We start from the raw sequence: 24,916 nt of genomic DNA, 5'->3' as shown, positions 1-24,916 counted from the left end.
TTTATCTTTGGTCATTATTATTAATCCTTCGAAGGTGAGGTTTTTTTTACTAAGATGGCGGTTTCTTCTCTAAAATATTTTTGGCTTTTTTTTGATTTCGCCATTTTATTTTCTCTCGTCTTCTTCCTATAATGCATCTCTTATCACAGTTTAAATTTTTTTTTGGTTTGTTTGGGTTTTAACCCGATTTATAAGTTACTAGTGATTATACTCTTTTTGTTTTTTTTACTACCAATTATATTAAGTAGTTTGGTTTTAGTATAGTGATTATTATTTCTTTAGGGTTTGGGTGGATCTTTTTTTTCCCCTTTATATACGGAGTTGTCTTCTGCTGATATGGGGGTAGATTTCGTTTCATCTTTTCTTTTTCCCAGCCTATCCCTGGCTGGGGTGGTCTTTTTTTTCCCTCTTGGGTGGGGGGGGGGGGGGGTGGGAGGTCTTTTTCTAAATCTTATGTTTCTTTTAACAGTTTTTTTTAGTTTTTTCACTTGGGCTGATTTTAAACTACAAAAATGTCCACAATGTCGTCACTTCCGGGTCCGCCCCTTATTTTTGTTCCTCTTCCGGGCGCATGAGTTCATAATTTGGTTAACCCTTTATATACCAAAGGGTTGATTTCAGGAATATGGCTCAGACTATTAATTTTGTCTCTTGGAATACTAATGGCTTAAATCATCCCATTAAACAGAAAAAGATTTTCAAAGTATTCCAAAGACTTAATGCTCATATTATTTTTGTGCAAGAAACTCATGTGAGGAAAGAGGACACTTATCGCTTTTTTAGGTTTTGGAGGGATCAACAGTATAATTCGAATTCGAATGCTAAAGTAAAGGGAGTTTCAATTTTTATTGACTCCTCTATTGCATTTGTCCAACATGATATCTTTTCGGATTTGAATGGTAGATTTTTGTTAATTACTGGCTTACTTTTTAACAAAAAGGTTGCTATGGTTAATGTTTATGCTCCAAATGTGGATTGTCCCGATTTTTTAAAGTCCTTATTTACTTCTCTACCTAATCTAAATGAATATAAGCTAATAATGGGTGGTGACTTTAATTGTTGTTTAAATCCTTTGATGGACAAATCTATATCTACTCAGACTTTACCTAATAAGTCGGCCACTTGTATTAACTCTTTTTTGACTGATAATGGAATTTTTGATATTTGGAGATTTCAGCATTCTAAGGACAAAGAGTTTTCATTTTTCTCACATGTTTATCATTCCTACTCGAGAATTGATTATTTTTTAATTGACTCTTGTTTTATTCCATCGGTAATTGGTTGTAATTATGATATTATAGCCATCTCTGACCATGCTCCATTAAAACTTTCTATTAAATTTACGGATACAGCTTCTAGCGCTAGACAATGGCGATTTGATTCTACCTTACTGCAAGATCTGGATTTTATTAAATTTATGAAGGAACAGATCGAGTTCTTCTTTTCAACTAATTCCACGGATAATATTTCTTGCGGAACACTTTGGGACACTTTTAAAGCATATATACGTGGACAGATTATCTCCTACTCTGTTGGTCTGAGAAAACGCATCAAGAAGGAAACTCTTTTATTGGTTGATAAAATTAAAGAGATTGACAAGAAATATTCAATTACTCCTAGTAAGGAGCTTTACAAACAAAAGGTTGAACTTCAAACAGAACATAGTTTATTACTTACATCTTCGATTGAAAATCAATAAATGAAAACCAGATCAGATTTTTATATACATAGTGATAAATTGGGTAAACTGTTAGCTAGTCAATTGAAGAATGCTTTGGATAAACATCAAATTACTAAGATCCGTCAGCAGAATGGGGATCTGACAGTTAACCATGATGAGATAAATAAATCATTTCAAGATTTTTATACCTCCCTGTATCATTCCGAATTCCCTCATGATTGTAATACCATGCGTGATTTTCTTGGGAAACTGAATTTTCCAAAATTATCATCAGATGATCTTTCAATATTAGAAACTCCTATTACGGATGCAGAAATTAAAGGGGTTATTTCCTCTATGAATTCTGGGAAAGCACCAGGTCCAGATGGGTATACAGTAGATTTTTTAAATGTTTTTCTGCTACTCTTTCTCCTTGGTTATGCAGGGTTTTTGAAGAAGCAATTAGATTGGGCAATTTGCCACAAACTTTTTATAGAGCTTCCATTTCTTTAATATTGAAGAAAGATAAAGACCCTACTGATTGTGCATCCTATAGACCAATATCTTTATTGAATGTAGATTCCAAGATCTTTTCCAAGTTACTGGCATCCAGGCTGGAGAAAGTATTACCCCAAGTTATTTCGGAAGATCAAACCGGTTTTATTAAAAATTGCTATTCTTTTTTCAATGTTAGGAGATTATTGAATATTGTTTATACTCCTTCACATAGCACTTCAGAATGTGTCATTTCATTAGATGCGGAGAAAGCATTTGATAGAGTTGAATGGCCATACTTATTTAATGTGCTTGAGAAGTTTAATTTTAGTCCGACATTCATTTCTTGGATTAAACTGATATATCATACTCCAGTCGCCTCGGTGCTTACTAACAATCAAAGATCTCCCTTTTTTCGTTTATTTCGGGGTACTAGACAAGGCTGTCCTCTTAGTCCATTATTATTTGATATTGCTTTAGAACCCTTGGCAATTGCTATCAGAGAATCACAGAACATTTTTGGCATTAATCGTGGGACAGATATACATAAGTTATCATTTTATGCAGATGATTTATTATTATTTATTTCTGATCCTGAGAAATCCATTCCTGCAGTTTTATCATTGTTGGCTCAATTTAGTGATTTTTCCGGGTATAAATTAAATCTTAATAAGAGTGAATTGTTTCCTTTAAATAGACAGGTTCCAATTTATGGAAATTTACCTTTTAAATTAGTTAATGACTCTTTTATTTATTTAGGGATTAAAATCACAAAAAACTATAAAGACTTATTTAAGGTTAATTTTTTTACCCTTAATCGATCAGATTAAATGTTTGTTTACTAAGTGGTCACCACCATCTTTATCTCTGATAGGTCAGATTAATGCTATTAAGATGGTTATTTTACCCAAGTTTTTATATATAGTTCAAGTGGTACCTATTTTTATTCCAAAATCTTTTTTTGCTAATGTTGATTCAAAAATTTCCTCATATATATGGCAGAATAAAAATCCTAGGTTAGGTAAAATTTATTTACAGAAGGCAAGGAAGGAAGGTGGATTGGCATTGCCTAATTTTAGATTTTATTATTGGGCAGTTAATATCCGATATTTGATATGTTGGTTAAAGGATTTGGATTTATCTTTTAGCCCTCATTGGGTGAACCTGGAAATTAAATCTGTACAAGGATTTTCATTGGGTTCTATTTTAGGGACTTCTCTTCCCTTTGCTCTTTCTAAATTGCCGAAACAAATTGACAACCCGATAGTTAAACATACTTTACGTATATGGTTTCAATTTTGGAAATTTTTTGGGTTGACTCAGTTTGTTTTAAATATTCCTATTGTATCCAATTGCTTTTTTTATCCTTCTATTATAGACCAAGCTTATTCAGCTTGGAAGACTAAAGGATTACTATGATTTTCCGATTTATTTTTGGATAATTGTTTTATGTCTTTTGAGCAATTATCTAATAAATATAATTTGCCTAGATTTCATTTTTTTAGATATTTACAGATTAGGAATTTCTTAAATACTGTACTTCCTACTTTTCCAAATTTTGTGTCTTCAGGTATTTTGGAGAATTTGTTTGAACTAAATCCTTTTCAGAAAGGGCTAATATCAAAATTTTACAATATAATTATGAAGATACGTTCAGAGCCCTTTTATAAGACTAAAAATGATTGGGAAAGAGAACTTAACCTTACTATCCCTATTGAGAATTGGGATAAAATTCTTCAATTAGTTAATACATCATCTATATGTGCTAAACATTCATTAATACAGTTTAAAGTTGTGCACAGGGCTCATATGTCCAAGGATAAATTGGCTCATTTTTATTCCTATATAAATCCTATTTGTGACAGATGTCATTCTGAGATAGCGTCTTTAACTCATATGTTCTGGTCTTGTCTGCTTTTGAAAAAATATTGGAAAGATATTTTTGATATTATTACTGCGGTATTGAACATTGATTTACAACCACATCCAATTACTGCAATTCTTGGCTTACCAATGATGGACTCACTCCATTTATCCTCTTCCACTTGTCGAATGATTGCATTTCTTACATTAATGGCTAGAAGATCTATTTTGTTGAATTGGAAAGAAATTAATCCTCCTACCGTATTTCATTGGTTTTCTCAAACTATGTTATGTCTAAATTTAGAAAAAATTAGAAGTGTTGTATTTGATACTTCTATTAAATTTGAAAAGTTATGGAGACCATTTATTCAATATTTTCATATGATGTAATATGACCCTGTTCCAAGTCTATTTGTTTTTCCAGTTTCAATTTTACATATGTTGAGAGGATCGGAGTTGACGACACTGATGATTTTGTATTTTTGTGAGATATTATAAACAGCCCTTTTTCCCATTTTTTCTTTTTCTTTTTTCTTTTTTGTTTTTTTTCTTTATTAGTTATTAGATTATTAGATTAGTTTTCTTTTGCATAATTTTTTTTTCTTTTTCTTTTTTCTGTTTTTTTTAATATATACTATGATATACCTAGGTTTGCCTTGTTTATTTGTATATTGTATTGTCCATGATTTGGGAATACTCATTTATACTGTAATCATTGCTTATGTATTCTTTCATGTTCAGTCGAAATGTGTATGTTTGTAATCCCATTATCTATGTAACAATTTTATTTTGTTGATATTAATAACAATAATAAAAAGATTGAAAAAGAAAAGAAAAAAAGAAAGAAAGAATGCCTGGATATCGAAAGATCCCCACATGCTCCACGGCGTTCATAATAACTTTAGTATATATATTTATTTCTTTCCCCAAATAACCAATAATTTTATCTTCAGAGCATCTATATATTTAATCCTGTCTTTTGTAAATAAGGGTGCCAAATTTTCAGAAATGTTTCATATTTATCTCTTAAATTATAAGTAATTTTTTCAAGTGGAATACAGCTGAAGATTTTGTTCTTCCAACGGTCTATACTTAAGTATGAATCCGATTTCCAAGTAACTGCAATAGCCTTTCTGGCTACTGCCAATGCAATTTTTATGAATTCTTTCTGATATTTATTCAATTTGGGTTTCGGTTTTATCCCTTCGATATCACCTAATAAAAATAGTATTGGGTTATGTGGAAGTTGTGTTCCAATAATTTGTTCCAGTAAAATTCTTAAAATAGTTTCATTTATAGTTCTTCAACACTTTGGAATTCAAGCTTATGTGATCCCTCCCATTGGCACTCTTTATATGTACAGAGAAATCTCCACTTCCAGGAAAGATACTGATGTTGGGCTAGTTGATTAGTTTATTCAAGCCCAGTTTCTACCAACAATCACTGTCAAAAACTGAATCTGAAGGTTTACTAAGATACAGATATTAGGAGGTTAACAGGCTGTATTTCAACTACTTTCCATAATTTGCGTTGCTCCCTGTTTATTTTCTTTGTATTCTAATCTACTCAGTTTATTACTGCATTGACTAGTAAATATCCTGAGACCAACTGCCAGCAGAATACAAAGAACGTACCTCACCCAATGTCAAGTATAATTTATCAAGAAATAGAGATTTCCAAAGGATAAAGCTGCAGGCACATCATATCTCTTTTAGGATTTTTAAAAATTTAATTCAGTTCATGAGACAACTAAGAAATGTCCTGAAAAAAATGTGCTGCACAGCTGCCTCACTGACTAAGGCACAGCAAATATAAACCATGTTTGTTTAACTGAATGGAAAATTGTGTGTGATTGGCAGATGTGATTTTTGGTGTCCCTTCATCATATCAACAATCTCATTGTCATGACATCTCTATTAACACATTATGCTGTGCAAATCATGGTCATTTGGCTGCAAGTCACCACGAGGTAGCATTTTTTATATGTTTTATTCTGAATGGCAGTAAACGATTGGCTCTATTCAACTGCATATGCGTCATCCCACTTCAAAGCAGCTGTAAACAATAATAGCTGTTGTTCCCTTTGTAGATAAGGTAAATTATAGCAGAAATGTGTACTATAGTAGTCTTGACAATGAATGTTAGAATATACAGTATGTTAGAGAATAAAAAAATGCCAGAAATAACTGTAGGAAATTAATTGGATCTGTTAAAAAAAGCAGAACTAACTAACTAGCTAATTTTGAAGGGAGTTGGTAAAAATCAGACACATTTTCCTAATTTTAATTAAAGAATCATTCTGTAATAAGTAACACTAAACAAGGCCAGAAAGCTGAATATTTCTAATATGGAGCTACAGTCAGTGGCCACTTCATTAGATACCTCTTGTACCAAATGAAGTTGCCACTGAGTGTACGTCCATGGTCTTCTGTCACCCTAGCCCATCCACTTCCAGGTTCAATGTGTTGTGCATGTTTAGAGATGTTCTTCTGCACATCACTCTTTTAACATGTGGTTACTTGAGTAACTGCCATCTTCCTGTTAGCTTGAAGCATTTGGCCATTCTCCTCTGATCTCTCTCATTACCAAGCTGCTTTCAGCTTCAGAGCCACTGCTTGCTGAATGTTATTTCTTGTTTCTCGCATGATTCTTTGTAAACTCTAGAGAACGTTGTGCATGAAAATTCCAGGAGATCAGCAGTTTCTGGGATCTTATATCACCCTATTTGGCATCACCCTAACAGTCATTCCATGCTCAATGTCAATTAGCTCACATTTCTTCCCCATTCTGTTTGGTCTGAAAAGCATACATGTCTGTATGCTTCTATGTATTGAGTTGCTACCACATGCTTGCTTGCTTAGATAATTGCATTAATGAACAGGTGTAGCTAATAAAGTGGCCATTGAGTGTACTTGTCTAACATTGACTCAGCAAACTCGAAATAAAATTAATTAGAAATGCAAAAGTTAAATAAGTGTGGACTCAATACTGGTAAGGCAATGTTTAATAAATTTAAGTGATTTTGTTTGATGAGGTAATTGGATTGATAACATGAGTATAGTACATGTAGCACCTAGAGATTTACAAATGTTATTTGACACATTGTCCTTCTTGGGATTTGTTAGAAAAACAGAGGATATACTATAAAATCAATGTTGTAGTGTGAAGAAAATATGTTATTTAAATTTAAAAATTAATTGTTATGCTTTTTTTGTAAATACATGAGCGACCATTCACAGTTATAATCCCAGTGCACCGAAATGTTGAGACCTGATAGGGTGGCCCATAATTTCAATCACAATTATGAGACAATATTGAGTTTTGAAAATTGGTGGGGTTAATTGTTACAGGTTGCAGGAACACTTAAGACATGTTAGTTGAATATGCATTTAGCTAGAAGTTACCATTTTCATCTGGGAGAGAACATATGTTGAGAAGAAAAATGGGAGCAAAAGCTGATTGGAAAAATGGCAAAGTTCATGGGTGAACATTGAGACATAGGACTTCAAATGCATACAGTCGGCCCTCCTTATCCGCGGGGGATTGGTTCCGAGACCCCCAGTGGATACCAAAAATCGCGGATGCTCAAGTCCTTTATTTAACCTGAATCAGTGCTGTGGTCTTTAGGACCCAAGGGAACCAGAGACTTTATTTAACATGTTCAGAGCGGTGGGCATTAGGACCCGGCGTAGCTCTAAATCTGCAGTGTTTCTGTTCACAAAAATAATCACGATCGTGATTGAAAATAAAATGGAAATAATAAAGCAATCGGAAAGAAGTGAAACGTCGTCGGTCATCCGAAAAGCGTTAGGTTATAGTTGGTCAACGATCGGAACAATTTTAATGGAGCATGTGAAAGGCCCTGCCCCGATGAAAGCTACAATTATTACTAAGCAACACAATGGTTTAATTATTGGGTTTTGGGGTTTTGGGTTTTTGATCCTCCACATCACCCCGGCACAATGGAGAACGCACTCGATAGTGATCTGTCACTAGATCGAACTCGGGAACTTCCCGAGCCTGGCGCTGAAACATACGTCCTTAAGTATTTTATATGAACAGAAAGGTAAAATATATACTATATACGAATGCAAATGTTTGACTAACTGACACTAAATAATACCAGATGTACCTGTTCTGACTTACTTAGTAAGACAACTTCCAATTGTTTCTATCCCGATCCACGATAACCCTCGCACATCCTCCCGTATACTTTGAATCATCTCTAGATTACTTATAACAGCTAATACAATGTAAATGCTATGTAAGATAGTTGTTATACTGCATTGTTTAGGGAATAATGACAAGAAAAAAAGTCTGTACATGTTCGAACAACAAGTGCTGGAAGAGCATTTCCGGGTTTTCACGATTCACGGTTGGTTGAATTCGTGGATGCGGAATTCACGGATAAGGAGGGCCGACTGTATTAAATCTCAAAACTAACAGCATTTATGCTCAATAAATAGGCTTTAGTCATGTAAAGATATAATGTTCAATTAGTCGACAATAAATTTCTGTGTAATATTTTGGATGCCATAGAGCAGATGCCATTGATGAAAGAGCTACAAAGTGCTAGAAGAGGGGATTGCTATTTCAGATAAACCAAAGAAAGGTTAAATAAAAATGGTTAGCTCAAAATGTATATGGCTCTTGAAACAGTGATGAGGAGCGATCAAATCAAAATTGTCAAAAATAGTTTGGTGGGAGAAATTCAGAAAAATTCTTATAATATTATGATTGCAAATAATGCTTTTCTACAGCAAGTGGTTTAGACAGATACCAATGTGCCTATGAAGAGAATATTGAGCAAACAGTTAAAGCAGAAGAAGTAATGGAAGAAAAGGTCAAGGAAAAGCACCTAAAAATTTCTTCAGGCAGTATACAGTTTCTGGACTGGAGATGGACCAACCATTTCAGAAAACAGCTATAATTCCGGCTTTTTGTCCATCTAAAGTTTGTCTCACCATCACCTCTTTTGCCTATCATTTAATCTCCCATCTTCTATTCTACAACAAACTAACTCCCTGTCTCTCATTTTCTCACTCTTATATCTTTGAAATGTAATATTTTCCTGTAGCTTATGATTTTATGTCAAAATATGTCTATGTCCTTCCAGTCCTGGCAAAGGTCAAGAACCTGAAATATTACCACTGATCTATGACATATGAAATATGATCTCCTGATCATAAACCTATCCAACATACTCTTAAATACATCAGTTAGTTAGAATCAGTTCACTGTGACCAACTATTTTCCTCCATACCCAACTAGATGTGGTCAAATAATCCTCTGCATTGGATTCACTTCATACTTCTACAATTCCTTTGGACTATCCCAGGGTTTTATTGTTGGTGCTTCATCTAATTCTCATACTAACAACATCAGCAGCATTGCAAGGCAATGAGGAATAGCAAAGTATTCTGTAAACCTGTAAAAGCTAAGAAGAAAGTTAAGAAAGGGATTGGGGCATGTATGAAAAACTCAAGGGTTTATAATAGTGCAATGGCAGTGCATTTTAGCAAATAAGAGATGGATTAGGGAATTGAGTATGAGACAACAAGACACAAGAGTAGTTATAATATCACACCGTGGATTGAAAAACAATTAATGTTATTTCTATACCAGCGCCTTGTAGCTGAATGTACTAAAAGACTGTGACTGTGTAAATAAAAAGCATTTGTTAAAGGAGGAATAATATTGTTTTCTATAAGGACCAGTAAGTGGATAAACTTAGGATAGGTAAATGAGCGATAACGCATTCTAACAGAAACATTGGGAATGCTTAAATACATCTCAAAAATGAAGAAAATGAAATGAAAAATAAAATAAGAACCATTTTATAATGTCAGATTGATTGATGGAGTTGTGGTTTGCTTTACTTCCAACAGCTTCTTCACAACTGGGAGTTACATAAACTTGTGAATGTTATGCCAAAGGAGGCATTCGCCAAAAATAGGAAACCTTGAATATTTTTGTTTCTAAAGGAAAATTCAAAAAGATCAGAAAGCTCCATTTAAGATGTCGAATTACGTTAATCACCTTTCCCGCTGTGTCAGACAAGTTGACTCAGAACCCCAACATTCAGTGTCTACAACCTTTACATAACTAATCACATATAATATATAATAAAAAACACATCGGAGAATCATACCCAGGAAAAGCCGATGCAGCCAATGGCTCCAGACAGCATATCGCCCAGAAGACCAGGAAAGGAGATGATAGCAGGAAAATAGGCATGAAAATGAGGACTTTGCCAGTGGGTGATCTGAAAAAAAACACCAAAGTAATCACATTGAATAGAAACCAAACAAGCACAAGAAACAATCACTAATGACCGAGGAACTCAGCAAGTCAGGCGGGATCTACGGAGGGAATAAAGAGTCGCGGAAACCCTTCATCAGGACTGGAAAGGAAAGGGACAGATAAGAATAAACTATTAATAATTTCGCCGATGTTTCAATAACCGATCGATTCACAAACATTTCATTCAAACAAGTGGTCAAAAAATCTCGACTACACTGCCTTCTGTTCACTGCTATGCAAGCTCCTCTTTCATGTGGTCATTTCTCTATCCATTTGCTCACATCGTTAGCAACTGGTTGTTCTAATATAGTATTTGCAGCATTTCATATAGAGAAAAACGGTGCGCTATCTAAAACCAGGGAATAAATTAGTTGGTTATATTTTCTTACCCCCGGCATGATGACTCTCTCGACATCCTTCATTATTTCCTCGTAATTGTCGGGGTCCTGGGGAGCGCTGTCTGGGATGAGAGGCCGAAGGTACCCGGGCTGCACCGCTGGGTAGACTGGACGCTGTTCGACAGATTTCAAGTAATCTATAATAAAATCCACCATTTCTTTGCCCCTTGCGCGGAATTCCTCGAAATCCATGGCGCTTTCGTTCAGGTTCCTACTATAAAGAGCATTAGAAACGTTATCATTTTAGTAAACGTCTGGAAAATTTGGCATTGGTCAAATCAGAAAGAAAATCTACACATCAAAACTAATAGAAGATATTTATCTTTTTTACCACAATCACGAAATGAACGACTCTCTTCAGATGCAAACTGCTTCAGTACCCAGATCAATTCGATTATTTAGAACTGTTTATATTATTCCGGGTTCACTTGACCCAGCTTCCCATTGAGCCAATCACAATTTCTGTTGTGACCGTTTAACACTGCCTGCTTTACTTAACGCGGTGAGCCTTTTAATAAATCTGATGAAGAATAATCCGATCGCATTTAGCTGTGTTCCACATTGTGCACACACTTGTTGGATTATGTATTTCAAACGGCACCGTAATTAAATGTTTGTCAGTTTGTTGAATCAATAACGTGGACTGATCTGTACTCACGTTTACCTCCACCGCTTTCTTGTACTTTGTTCTCTGCACTTCCAGGCGAAATGATTCTTTTATATATATGAGTAACCTAGGGCAAAATCAGAATATTGTCCCACCCAATTTCCTCCAACAATCAGGACCAGGATAAAGCTCCTCCTATGCATTATACTGTATCCGGAAGCTTGAAGTAAGCGGCCGAGTAAAACAGCGTTATTTCGACAACCCTGCTTACTGGGTTTTATTTCTTCAGTTTGCCCGCTTTACGGATACTTTCCAATTCCCTTTCAGGTAGAATTGCAGCACTGACTGCCCCAGTAACTATTTCAGGCAAAGTTTTCTGCTTCTAATATTTGCTATATTTTCATTGTTTATTCATGGGAAAGTTAATTATTGCTAAGCTTGAGATACTAGAGCAATATACTTGAATGCAAGTGATAATGCAGCTCAAAAGTTCACGACACTTGATGCAACATATTCAAGTACAGAGGACTAGCTTTAGCACAGACTGATTCCATCGAGCTGCACCACTGAACGCCACAGGAGATCCTTTCTCCATGCCTAGGTATTTTGTGCTATTACTTTTTAATCCACATTTTATATTTTTTGGACTCAATGCTTGCATTTTATACTTTAAAGTATATGTTTCTGTCTGAGCAACCTTACAACAATAATTTCCTTTGGATAAATAAAGTTTTATCTTATGTTATAATACTGAGGTTTGCATTGAGTTGCTATTGCTGCTGTGGGAGCCAGAAAAGTCCTCGAAAATATCTTATCTTATACCTGTATTGATGACAATACAAATTTGGAATTGGAATTGGTTTATTATTGACCATTCATTGTTCATCAGTTTACATAAATCCTGACAAACACTTCCAGTGAAATGTATTCCTTGGTCAGAGTCAATGTGACCTGGCAACCCCCATGTAGGAAAATAATCCTTGATCAGAGATTTGTTGTGTGTGTGGCATTGGCTTTCTTTGCTGAAGTAGTTTCCACCCATCATGAAAACTTGTTCACTATTACTAGTACATCTGAGTATTCTTGACACTTTGGTAAAGAATGTAGTCCACTTGTAAGTGTAAAAATGGGCCAACTGGGGCAGGGACCACTTAACTGTGGCTCCAGGATTTGTCATGCATCTTTCAATTATTTATCAAGTCTGTGCCCTGAATTTGGGTCTCCACCACAATTTGTAGAATCTGTTAATCATCTTTTCCTAGGGAGCACCCTAGAGAGTGTAGCTGCTGTGTCAGATAAGGAAAAACAACATATTTGAAGTTACTAGTGTTATGTGCGCAGCCCCCTCCTTTGTGAGAATCGCAAGAGCACTAAAGGGAGGGTGAGTCAGTGGACCCAGGAAATGGGAGAGAGACGTACTGGATGCCTTGTTCCTTGGAGACACATTTGTGGATTGGGGACTAGTATACGTGCAAGCCCTCGGGCAACATGGGCGGGGTGAGAGAGAGATTGCATCATCCACCAACCTGATCGACATCTTCAATCCTGCCAGTCAGGGTAAAAGAGGGGCTGTAGGAACAGCCCCCTCAGACGCACCAGAAGAGACGCTAGTGATCCCGTAATAGCGGGCAGCCATTTTGAAGGAAGCCACGTGTGTTCGGTTCCCTTGCCTGGGTGCCGGTGGCGGGTACCACAGAAACGATTTTCTTGAACTAACAACGGGGAACCAACTCCCCCGACTAAACGGATTGGCCTCATCAAAAGACCCGGGCAAGTTGCTTTTCTCTCAAATCTCTCTCTCTCTCCAACAAGTGAAAACCCAGCGGTCCCCAAAAACCAGAAGCCTGCAGGAACTGAGTGACTCTTATATTTCCAACGGACAATATATTACCCCCTAGACAAACGATAGAGCTATTTCTTATTGATGATTATTACTATACCCGCGCTTTAGATTGAGTATTGACGACGTATATTATCTGAATGTTTGTATTAATCTTATTTTTGTGCCCCTTTATAAATAAAGACTTTTAAAAATAGTACCATCAGACTTCAACAAACCTCTCTATCTTTGCTGGTAAGTGACCCAGTTACGGGGTACGTAACAACTTGGGGATCTCGTCCCAGGATTTGATACCAAAAATTGAGGGCCAGTGAATCGGGATTGTAAGTCCAAACTTGGATCTGGTACATGGGTAGCCAGACGGGAAATCAGCAAAGATGGACGTGGATGAATTTTTGGAAAACCCGACTCTGGGGGCGCTAGAGGCGGCCACCAAATCAGACTTGGTAAATTTGGCGAAGGGTTTAAGCCTCACAGAGGTGAGGTCGTCAAGGAAAAAGCGGGAGGTGCGAAGGGCCATAACTCAGTATTACATTGGGAAGAATGTGTTTGCAGCTGAGGTATTGGAAAATATCCCTGAAAAGGTACCAGCTAGTGGGACGGCTCAGTTAGAGTTGGAGAAATTAAGGTGGGAACATGAAATTAAGTTAAAGCAGCTGGAAGCAGCCGAGAGAGAGAAAGAGAAAGAAAGGGAGCACGTGCTCCAGCTAAAGGAGTTAGAGGTGAGTGAGGCAGAGAGAGAGAGGAAACATGCCTTGGAGATGGAGAAGTTAAAGCAAGAGCCACGAAGTCAGGGGTCAGACCGAGAGGAGCGGTTTGATGTTAGTCGGGCGTTGAGGTAGGTACCCCCGTTCGAGGAGACGGATGTTGATAGTTATTTCTTGCTTTTTGAAAAGGTGGCAGTGAATCAGAAGTGGCCCAGAGCACAGTGGGTGGCGTTGTTACAAAGTGTGTTAAGAGGGAAGGCACAGCGGGCATATGCGGCGTTGTCCACGGAAGGGGAAGAGAACTATGACCAAGTAAAGGCGGCCATTCTCTGGGGTTACGAGCTAGTACCTGAAGCATATAGACAAAAGTTCAGAAATTTATGGAAAGGGTGTAATCAGACGTATACCGTGTTTGCCCATGAGAAGGGGGTGCTCTTGGACCATTGGTGCACCGCAGAAATGGTGGGCGAGGATCATGGGCGTCTTAGGGAGTTAATTTTGATTGAGGAATTTAAAGGTTGTGTTCCGGAGGAGATCCGGATGTATTTGACTGAGAAGCCGAATAAGTCCATCTCAGAATTTGCTAGGTTCGCAGATGAATATGCCCTAACCCACAAGACAAAGTTTTCCTCGACAAAAAGTTACCCGAGAGACCGTGGGAACGATCGAGAAAGTCCGCCGGCTGAGGCAGAGGTCCCGCCGGGAGCTAGTGGTAAGGTTGAGGGGGAAAGGTCAGACGGCCAGAGATTTCCGGGCTTGACCTGTTTTAATCGTGGGAAGAGCGGGCATGTTGCGTCTCGGTGCTTTGCTCCGAGGGGGGAGACGGGAAAAGGGAAAGCAGCAGTCCCTATCGGATGTGCCGTGGTAATCAGTAAATTGACAAGAGAGCCCCGGGTAGACAGAGTACGAGAAGGGTCTGAGACTTGTCTGTCACACGGGACCGTGTCTTTGAGGAAGGGGGACCCACCAATTCCCGTACGAATCTGGAGAGACACGGGGGCTGAGCTGTCGTTGATCAGCCGTAAGGTACTCGAGTTTGGTCGAAAAAAGGGCATGGTAGCGGTGAAGGGGATAAATAAAAGGATAGAAATGGTGTCCTTACATAAGGTCATTATGGATTGTGAGCTGGTGTATGGATCAGTTGAAATAGGGGTGCCATCAGAATTCCCGAGAACTGATGTGGACGTCCTCCGTGGTAACGATTTAGCCGGGGGTAAGGTTTGGGCCGCCATGACGCTGATCAAACCCCCTATGCATGTTGAGGCTCCGCCCCTAGCTCCCAAGAGCTATCCCGCACGCGCGGTCACTCACAGCCTGTCGAGAGCGGCAGCTGAGACCGAGAGCAGTTTAAATCTGGCCAGTTTTGATTTGGCCGAGACGTTTTTACCGACCCTGTGCCATGAGGGTTTAGAGGGTGGTAAAGCGAAGAGTAGTAAAGTGCAAGAGGGTAAGGGAGAAGAGGTAGATCTGTCCTTAAAGAGGGGCAAGGTTCTAGAGGCAGAAAATAAAGATGAGGAACCTTTAGAGCGGTTAAGAGGTCCAGAGTTGGACATGGATGATCTGTCTGGTGTGGCAGGCCTGTTTGACGAAGTTGAAAATTCTAAAGGTGTTCCCGACAATGAAATGAGGGCAGTCCTAGATGAAAAGAGTGCCCTTGCCTTGAAGAAGTCTGCTGGGTTGGCAGATGAGGTTGCTTCAGCCCATGGGGTTGAGTTTTCTCCGGAAGGGAGTCACCCAGAGAGTACCTGGGAGGATCAGGGGAATTTAGAATTTGAAAAAGGTACGGGTATTGAAAGCCTGGAAGAGGTCAATGTCCCATTTGAGTGTGTCCAAGATGGGGATGCACGTGGTCCTGAACCTAGTCACGGAGCTCAGAAAAAGTCTGAGGTATCTGATTCAGCTGAACGAGACGGCCGTCCTTTTGGGTCAGATAGACTGGGTTCAGTGAAGAAAGGGTTAACCTTGGTAATAGGGGGAAGTGAGAGTTCCCCGGTGTTTGTGCTCGAAGGTGTGGTGAATCTTAAAGCGGAGCTTGAAAATGGGGAGATAAATATTATTATTGAAGGAAACGGAAAATTTGTAGTTCCCAAATCGAATGCAGAAATTTTAAACCCTGAAGATCGTTTACAGATTAAGCCGGGAGATGCCGGGGCCAAACACTATTGTTATTCCAGAATGGGGTGTGACGAGGCAGAATCTGAAATGCTGCTTGAACAAAGAGTTCGAATTACAAACCATAGCCTGAAGGGTCCTGACAAGAGAGATAGCCACCTGTGTAAAATTAAAGAATTGGGTGGAAATGGTCTAAGTTTGGGACACGGTGTTGGTAAAATAACCCCTATGAACGAGGCGGGTAGGAGTTTACCTCCCCAAACTACCCGAGTTCCTCCCGTAGGAACTCACCGGAAAAGAGACGACGGTTAATGAAGGGCGCCATTTTTTTAAATAGCCCAGCCGGTTGTACGGGATTTCAGCAAAGCATGTGAATAATAAAGACAAACCCCTTGGAAGCCTGCCTGGCTCCCCGTCGGGGATCACAACTCGGTAGTTTTGTTTGCTGAAGAAAAAAAATAGGTGGTTATTAAGTTGAAGTCTGATGCTATAAGACTTTAGTAAGGTACAAGATGTTAAGCTAGTAAAGGAAGTGACACTGTAGTCGGTAACTGTCTAGATGTTGAATTAAATGTATAACTGTATTGCTCTGTAGTGAAAAGAAAAGCTGTTGTATTGTGTTAGTTTCCCCAATCCTGGAAGACTCTGTACTATTTCGTTTTAACCGCTGGTAAAAACGCTGTGAAGAGGGGAGGTGTTATGTGCGCAGCCCCCTCCTTTGTGAGAATTGCAAGAGCACTAAAGGGGGGGGGGTGAGTCAGTGGACCCAGGAAATGGGAGAGAGACGTGCTGGATGCCTCGTTCCTTGGAGACACATTTGTGTATTGGGGACTAGTATACGTGCAAGCCCTCGGGCAACGTGGGCAGGTTGAGAGAGAGATTGCATCATCCACCAACCTGATTGACATCTTCAATCCTGCCAGTCAGGTTAAAAGAGGGGCTGTAGGAACAGCCCCCTCAGATGCACCAGAAGAGACGCTAGCGATCCCGTAATAGCGGGCAGCCATTTTGAAGGAAGCCACGTGTGTTTGGTTCCCTTGCCTGGGTGCCGGTGGCGGGTACCACAGAAACGATTTTCTTGAACTAACAACGGGGAACCAACTCCCCCGACTAAACGGATTGGCCTCATCAAAAGACCCGGGCAAGTTGCTTTTCTCTCAAATCTCTCTCTCTCTCCAACAAGTGAAAACCCAGCAGTCCCCAAAAACCAGAAGCCTGCAGGAACTGAGTGACTCTTATATTTCCAACGGACAATATATTACCCCCTAGACAAACGATAGAGCTATTTCTTATTGATGATTATTACTATACCCGCGCTTTAGATTGAGTATTGACGACGTATATTACCTGAATGTTTGTATTAACCTTATTTTTGTGCCCCTTTATAAATAAAGACTTTTAAAAATAGTACCATCAGACTTCAATAAACCTCTCTATCTTTGCTGGTAAGTGACCCAGTTACGGGGTACGTAACACTAGTCTCTGACTAGTGCCATATCTCCACACTCAATGTTTTACCTCGCAACTTTCGCCATCCAGAACCACTTTTCTTCGTTAGAGCATTGAATATATCTTGTATGTTCATATGTTACATAGAGTTCACCTTTGTTTTCATAATCTTGGTTCTTTCATTCACTCATTCGGTGTTCTCAGTACTTTTAATTCTGACATTTTATTACTTCTTTTACTCCTTCCTGTGCTGCAATTTTTTTGCAATCTCAACTGTGAATACATTTATAAGGCTTTCTATTGAAGTCATTTTGGACTGGCTTTTATATTTTAATACAGCCACTTCTGATGGCAATTGTATAACATGCATGAATTCCTGTACGAATTGATAGGGGCTCCTATAGCTGCCCACAAGTTTTCAAAATCATGAACTACTCCAAAAGCACGTTGAGGATCAGTATAGATACTAGCTTACTTTCTTTCTGCCATCTACAGGCTTCAATTAGATCTTTCTGTGCAAGGACGTGGCTGGGGACAAACCCAAGTGCAGGACACAGACATGGAGTCAGGGTCGTGAGGCGCTAGCACAGTCGTGAACGTGAAATGGGTGTCCAGGAGAGTCTTTACACGGAGACAAGGTTTACGTAGATTATCCAGGGAATGGTGCGGAGCTTAGAATTGATAGTCCTAAGGGATCAGGAAATGAGGTTTACACACACTAGAATTGACCAACGAACTGGCAGCCCATTGCTGTGATGCCAGGGTTCTTATCCTGCATTCCCTGATGGAAACCAGGTGTGCTGTAATTAATGGAACTGGGAACAATTGGAAATCAGACGAGGGGATTAAGGCCCAATCAAGGAGATGGGGGATTGCCAGACGGGACCATGACAGTACCCCCTCCTCAACCGGAACCTCCAGCATTGTCCGGATGGAAGTCCTGGATGAGGGAAGAGCCCAGGATGAAGGAGCGTGGAACCCAGGAATGCTCCTCTGGGCCGTACCCTTCCCAGTCGACCAGGTATTGGAGGACCCTGACCCGACAGTGCATATCCAGTAGCCTCCGGACTGTGTATGGCTGGAGGTTGTCGATGATTCGGGCGGGTGGAGGGGTTTCGGTCAGAGGACACAAGGGACTGATGGAAACTGGTTTTAATTGGGAAACGTGAAAAGTAGGGTGGATGTGCATAGACTTAGGTAGCTTAAGTCGGACTGCTGTGGACCTCAACTTCGAAAGGTCCCAGGAAGCGAGGAGCGAGTTTCTTAGGCTCCTTTTTGAGAGGAATGTCTCTGGACAAGAGCCACACCTTCTGCCCAGGTCGATACTCAGGCACTGGAGTCCGATGGCAATCAGCAATCCTCTGGTTTCGATTGGCTGATCGGAAGGGCGTTGCGTGTGTCCTCTGAAACCTTACAGCACCAATTGATATGGGCCTGAACAGACAACACTGCAATCTCCTCTTCGTGAGTGGGACAACAGTGGGTGGGGGGGGGGGGGGCTGGTACCCAAGGGAGCATTCAAAAGGAGATCTTCTGGTGGCAGTACTAACCAGAGAGTTGTGGGCGTGTTCTACCTATGCAAGGTGGTCACTCCAGGTAGACGGGTTGTTTGGTTATTATACAACGTAGCACTGCCTCCAAATCCTGGTTGACCTGTCTGTTTGCCCGTTTGTCTGTGGATGGAAGCTGGATGACAGGCTAACAAAGGTACCCAGGGCTTGACAGAAGTACTTCCATACCTGCGAGATGAATTGGGGACGCCGATGGAGATGATGTCCGCAGGAATTCCGTGGAGATGGAAGACAGGGCGGACGAGAAGGTCTGTGGTCTCCTGCGTAGAAGGGAGTTTAGGGAGGGCTATAAAATGCAACGTCTTGGAGAACTGGTCTACCACGGTGAGTACAGTGGTGTTTCCGTGTGAAGGGGGTAGACCAGTGACAAAATCTAGGGCTATGTATGACCAAGGACAACCAGGAACAGGTAGGGGATGAAATAATCCAGCAGGTGGCCAGTGGGATGCTTTTCTGTTGGCATACATGGAACATGCAGATATATAGGAATGGGTATCTGCCTCCATGGAAGGCCACCAAAAGTGTCTTTTCAGGAGAGACAGTGTCCAATCACTCCCGGGGTGGCAGGCAAACCGAGATGTGTGCCCCCACTGGAGAACCTGAGACCTGATGGAATCGGGTACAAAAAGGCAATCGGCGGGTCCGTTGCCGGGGTCAGGGTCATCCCGTTGGGCCTCTTTTACTATGGACTCAACCTCCCAAGTGAGTGCTGCCACCACATAGGATGGTGGGAGGATGGTCTCTGGGCTGGCAGTGTCCTCCTTGGAATTGTATTGGTGGGAGAGCACGTCAGGTTTCCCGTTCTTGAACCCCGGGCAGTAAGTGAGCGAAAACTTGAATTGACAAAAAAAAATGCCCAACGGGCCTGGCGGGAGTTCAAACGTTTGGCGGTCTGAATATATCCGAGGTTCTTATGATCAGTCCAAACAATAAATGGGTGTTCCACCCCCTCCAGCCAGTGCCTCCATTCTTCCAACACTAGCTTGACCGGCAGTAGCTCCCAATTCCCCACATCGTAATTCTATTCGGCGGGGGACAGCCGGCGAGAAAAGGCGGCACAGGGATGAAGCTTCTTGTCCGGACTTGATTGCTGGGACAGAACTGCTCCCACCCTGGAGTCGGAGGCGTCAACCTCTATAATGAATTGGCAGGAGGAGTCCGGTTGGACAAGAATGGGAGCGGTTGTGAAACGCCTCTTCAGTTCAGTGAATGCTGAATCGGCCTCGGGGTCCCAAAGAAAAGGTGTTGTTGGCGAGGTCATTCGGGTAAGGGACTCTGCCACCCGACTGTAATCGCTGATAAATTGCCGATAGAAGTTTGCAAACCCCAAAAACCGCTGAAGTTGCTTGCGGGTCATGGGTCATGGGTCTGGGCCATTCTTCCACTGTACCGATCTTCTCAGGATCTGTCCTCGCTTGCCCACTCTCGATGATGTAGCCCAGGAAGCTGTCCGAGGGAACGCAGAATTCACACTTCTCCGCCTTCACAAATAACTTGTTCTCCCACAGTCTCTGTAGGACTAGACAGACATGATGAATGTATTTCTGGAGGCTGCCAGAAAATATTAAGATGTCATCTAGATAGACGAACACAAAGAGGTTAATAAATTCCCTCAGCATGTCATTGATTAGGGCTTGAAAAACGGCAGGGGCACTGGTGAGGCCAAACGGCATGACCAAGTATTCGAAGTGGCCTAATGGTGTATTAAATGCCGTCTTCCACTCGTCTCCCTCCCTTAACCTAACTAGATGGTAGGCGCGAGGAAGATCCAACTTCAAGAAGATGGTGGCTCCATGAAGTGGTTCAAATGCCGAGTTAATGAGGGACAGTGGGTACTTGTTTTTAACGGTTATGTTGTTAAGACCCTGGTAATCAATACAGGGATGAAGGAACCCATCCTTTTTCTTTACAAAGAAGAAACCGGCGACCACTGGGGAGGATGAGGGTCGAATAATGCTCGCCACGAGGGACTCACTAATGTATTTCTCCATGGCCTTTCTCTCAGGTCAGGACAAGTTATATAGGCGACTGGTGGATAATGAGGCCCCAGGAAGAAGGGCAATAGCACAATCATACAGGTGGTGTGGAGGCAGGGAAAGGGCCCGTTGTTTGCTGAATACTTGTCCCAGGTCATGGTATTCTGCGGGAACTCTGGACAAGTCGAGGGTTTCCAAGACAGACAAGGTTGTGGTAGGCTCCCTAGGGAACAGAGCCGACTGCAGACAGGTGGCGTGGCAACACGGGCTCCAGCTAGCTATTCTCCCAGTAGACCAGTCGATGTGGGGTTTGTGGTAGTTCATCTAGGGGTATCCCAGAACTATAGGGGCTTGAGGAAAATGGATTAGATTAAATCGTACCTTCTCTCGATGGTTACCTGACAGAATCAAAGTCGGGTGGCATACAGTGGGTGACCAGAGCCAAAAGATTTCTGTCCAGCACCCGAGCCTCCAGAGGGGTACTTAATGGTTCCCAAGGAATTCCGGCCCGGGAGGCCATGTCTTCGTCCAACAGATTTCCCTCGGCCCCAGAATCCACAAAGGCGGATAGGGACAGGGACTGTTGGTGATAGTTCACGGTAGCTTGGATCTGCATCTGGGTCTGGGAGTCTGAAGGGAGTGTCGTCTGGCTCACCAGGGTACCCCTTTCTACTGGTGAGCCCTCCCTTTTGGTCAAAGAGGACAGGTATCCTGGATGTGTCCAGACTGGCCACAATAGTAACAAACCCCAGCTCTCCGTCTCCAGAGTCGTTCGGCAGGGGAGAAACTGTTCTGTCCCAGCTGCATCAGTTCTTTCCTCAGGAAATGTACATTTCCCCAAATGTACATATTTGGATGTAATAATCACTAAGAATTATAAAGATCTATTCAAAGAAAATGTTCTAACCTTAATGAATTATGTGAAAAAGCCACTTTCTAATTGGTCGCCTCTCTCCTTATCATTGATTGGTCGAATCAATTCTATTAAAATGAATATTTTACCTAAATTTATATTCCTTTTTCAAGCAGTACCTGTTTTTATTCCTAAATCTTTTTTTTTGATTCTTTATATTTGATTCTTTCTTCCTATATATGGAAGAACAGAAACCCCCGATTAAATAAAGCCCACCTTCAAAAAATTAAAAAGAATGGAGGCCTTGCTCTACTCAATTTTAGGTTATATCATTGGGCAATTAACATATAAAATCTTACATTCTTGAGGATTGCCCAACATGGGTCTTCTTGGAAGCCAACTCTGTTACAAAATTTTCTATTATTTCTCTTCTTGGAACCTCTTTTCCTTATTATTTAAAAAAAAATTAACTGATAGTTTGGTGATTAAACACGCTTTGAGGATCTGGCTACAGATTAGAAAACATTTCGGTTTATTGAGATTTTCCCTTTCTAGTCCAGTTTTTTCCTAATTTTTTTAAACCGTCTACAACCGATCTGTTTTTTAGAGAATGGGATAGATTAGGCATTAAATGATTTCAAGATCTGTTTGTTGGAGGGAATCTTTCTTCTTCTGAGCAGCTCTCAGTGAAATATAACCTATCAAATACCCACTTTTTTCGATATCTACAGATTAGAGATTTTTTAAGACCTAAACTACATATATTTCCTACCAGCCCAGATAAGAACATAATAGATGTAATTTTTAATTTGAAACCTTTTGATAGTGGCTCAATATCTTATATTTATGATCTGTTGTTGGGATTGAGAATGGCTCTGTTAGACAAAATTAAAAATGATTAGGGAAAGGATTTACAGACTTCATTATCTGATGAGACCTGGAGGGCTATATTAAAAATGGTTAACCCTTCATTGTTATGTACTCGTCATTCCCTCCTACAATTAAAAATAGTACATAGGGCTCATATGTCTAAAGACAAGCTCTCTTGTTTTTTTTGCAGATATATCTCCTTATTGTGACAGATGTAATAATGGAGAGGCTTCATTAATTCATACATTTTGGTCATGTTCAAGCTTTGAAAAATATTGGAAAGATGTATTCCAAACTTTTTCTGTACTTTTTAAAGTTAATTTTAAGCCTAATCCTTTGACTGCCTTATTTGGTATTGTTGAGGAAAGAGCTATAAGTTTTGGAGCCTTCTCATTTGCGGGTACTGGCTTTTATTTCTCTTATGGTTAGGAGGGCGATCTTGCTTAAATGGATGGAGGTTGTCCCCCCTCCTCCACACATGCGCAATGGTTATGCAATGTTATGTCATGTTTAAATTTAGAGAAGATTCGTTGTTTGATTTCTGATTCTAACCCTTTCTGAACTATTTTAAAAATCTTTGAATTGTTATTAAAATATAGTTCTGGGCTATTATCATAAAACACTATATGGTAAAGTACTCTTTTTTTAACCAACTAGCTTTGTCTTGGTAGTGGGTGTAGGTTTTTTAAAAATATAATTAACCATATCATTGTACTTCATAATTCAATTTATTTTATTCAATTGATCATGAATATGGGATACTGTGATTGTATCAGTGTGATTTATATATACAGTAGTGCATTTTGTGCTATCTTATTTTGATTTACTTACTTTATTGTCACCAAACAATTGATACTAGAGCGTACAATCATCAAAGCAATATTTGATTTTGCGCTTCGCACTCCCTGAAGTACAAATCGAAGTAAATATAGTAAAAATTTAAATTATAAATCATAATTAGAAAATAGAAAAGGGAAAGTAAGGTAGTGCAAGTCAGGTCCAGATATTTGGAAGGTACGGCCCAGATCCAGGTCAGGATCCGTTCAGCAGTCTTATCACAGTTGGAAAGAAGCTGTTCCCAAATCTGGCTGTACAAATCTTCAAGCTCCTGAACCTTCTCCCAGAGGGAAGAGGGACAAAAAGTGTGTTGGCTGGGTGGGTCGTGTCCTTGAATATCCTGGCAGCACTGTTCCAACTGCGTGCGGTGTAAAGTGAGTCCAAGGATGGAAGACTGGTTTGTGTGATGTGCTGTGCTTATAATAAGTATCCTTATGAATTCTGTATTTGTGTATATGAAATTTAATAAAAATATTGGAAAAAGAAAGGAAGGAAAGGAAGAAGTGGAGAGCAAAAGCAAGGCATAGTGGCAGGAGGAAGACCAAAGACATAAGAGTGCAAATCAAAGTGATTTGGTCCTCTTATACTAGATTGTTGATGGCATATGTTCTATTCAAATTTTGTTGCCTACTTTAACCAATAAGATAGCCCCCATTGAAGGAATGCGATACCTGTTACGGAAAAGGCAACTGTAACCACTAAAAGAAACGCTCTGAAGAATTACCTGTGTATAGGTAATTATATAAAAAATAAAAACAAGCATAAGAAAGTTGAACTACAAAGAAAATAACAATTATACATACCAATCCAACAGTACTTTTCTGGATGTTATTATATGGTTTTGATCGTATAGGTAGAATGAAAGAACTTTCAGTTAAAGAAAACATTTCAAAATTGCACTGAAATGAAACATATCACACAAGTTATGATCTCATTAACTACCATTTTCTTCATTTTGCTTAATTTCCAGGTCAGCTAATGGTTCTACTGCAGAGTTCCAATACTATTGCCATGCCTACTGTATGGAGAAAGTGAAATCCCTGCTTCATGAGAGAGGACAGAACCTTCAATTCCTTTCATTGTCACTAGAACTGTCCTAATGATAACCATCTGTAACGTGGTGGACAATCCTTTGAGCATTTCCCCCATGTATGTGAATAAACTGTGTCTTTAAACTAGTCTACTAAATTATTAAATACTGAATGGTTTAACATTTAGGTCTTTGAAGAAATGTTTATTCAGATTCAGAAAGGAAGGCTGGAAAAAGGCTAGTTAGCTGAACATCTGACATTGAGAAAAGCTCAGTATGTCTTATTAAAGATGTTATTATTTTATTTGTAAAAATATCATGGTATCCAGGAAAAGGCAACATTAT

The 24,916-nt window shown here is 39.8% G+C and overlaps 1 protein-coding gene and 1 long non-coding RNA gene across 5 annotated transcripts in view; one reads left to right on the top strand and one right to left on the bottom strand.

Moving 5' to 3' along the window:
* The window catches only part of ddc (dopa decarboxylase), a 105,036-nt gene extending 85,287 nt beyond the window's left edge, over positions 1–19,749 (bottom strand). The window contains exons 1-3 of one of the 4 annotated variants that reach the window (XM_073054339.1): positions 19,174–19,749; positions 10,711–10,930; positions 10,170–10,283 (exon numbers count right to left, since the gene is read on the bottom strand). In XM_073054339.1, coding sequence (XP_072910440.1) covers positions 10,170–10,283; positions 10,711–10,930; positions 19,174–19,511 — 672 coding nt within the window. In that variant the 5' untranslated portion in view covers positions 19,512–19,749. Of the gene's footprint in view, positions 1–10,169; positions 10,284–10,710; positions 10,934–11,050; positions 11,199–11,377; positions 11,612–19,173 lie in introns of those variants that run through there. The other 3 variants (XM_073054341.1, XM_073054342.1, XM_073054340.1) reach the window with 3 other exon arrangements.
* Positions 11,821–24,716, top strand: LOC140732136 (uncharacterized). The gene is made up of 2 exons (XR_012099993.1): positions 11,821–11,927; positions 24,512–24,716. It is a non-coding gene; the product is annotated as an uncharacterized lncRNA (long non-coding RNA).
* The last annotated feature ends 200 nt before the right edge of the window (positions 24,717–24,916 follow it).

The sequence above is a fragment of the Hemitrygon akajei genome, chromosome 8, assembly GCF_048418815.1.
Source record: "Hemitrygon akajei chromosome 8, sHemAka1.3, whole genome shotgun sequence".
NCBI lineage: Eukaryota > Metazoa > Chordata > Chondrichthyes > Myliobatiformes > Dasyatidae > Hemitrygon > Hemitrygon akajei.
The sequence above is the reverse complement of the archived record's forward strand: the minus strand, read 5'-3'. Positions and strand labels throughout refer to the sequence as shown.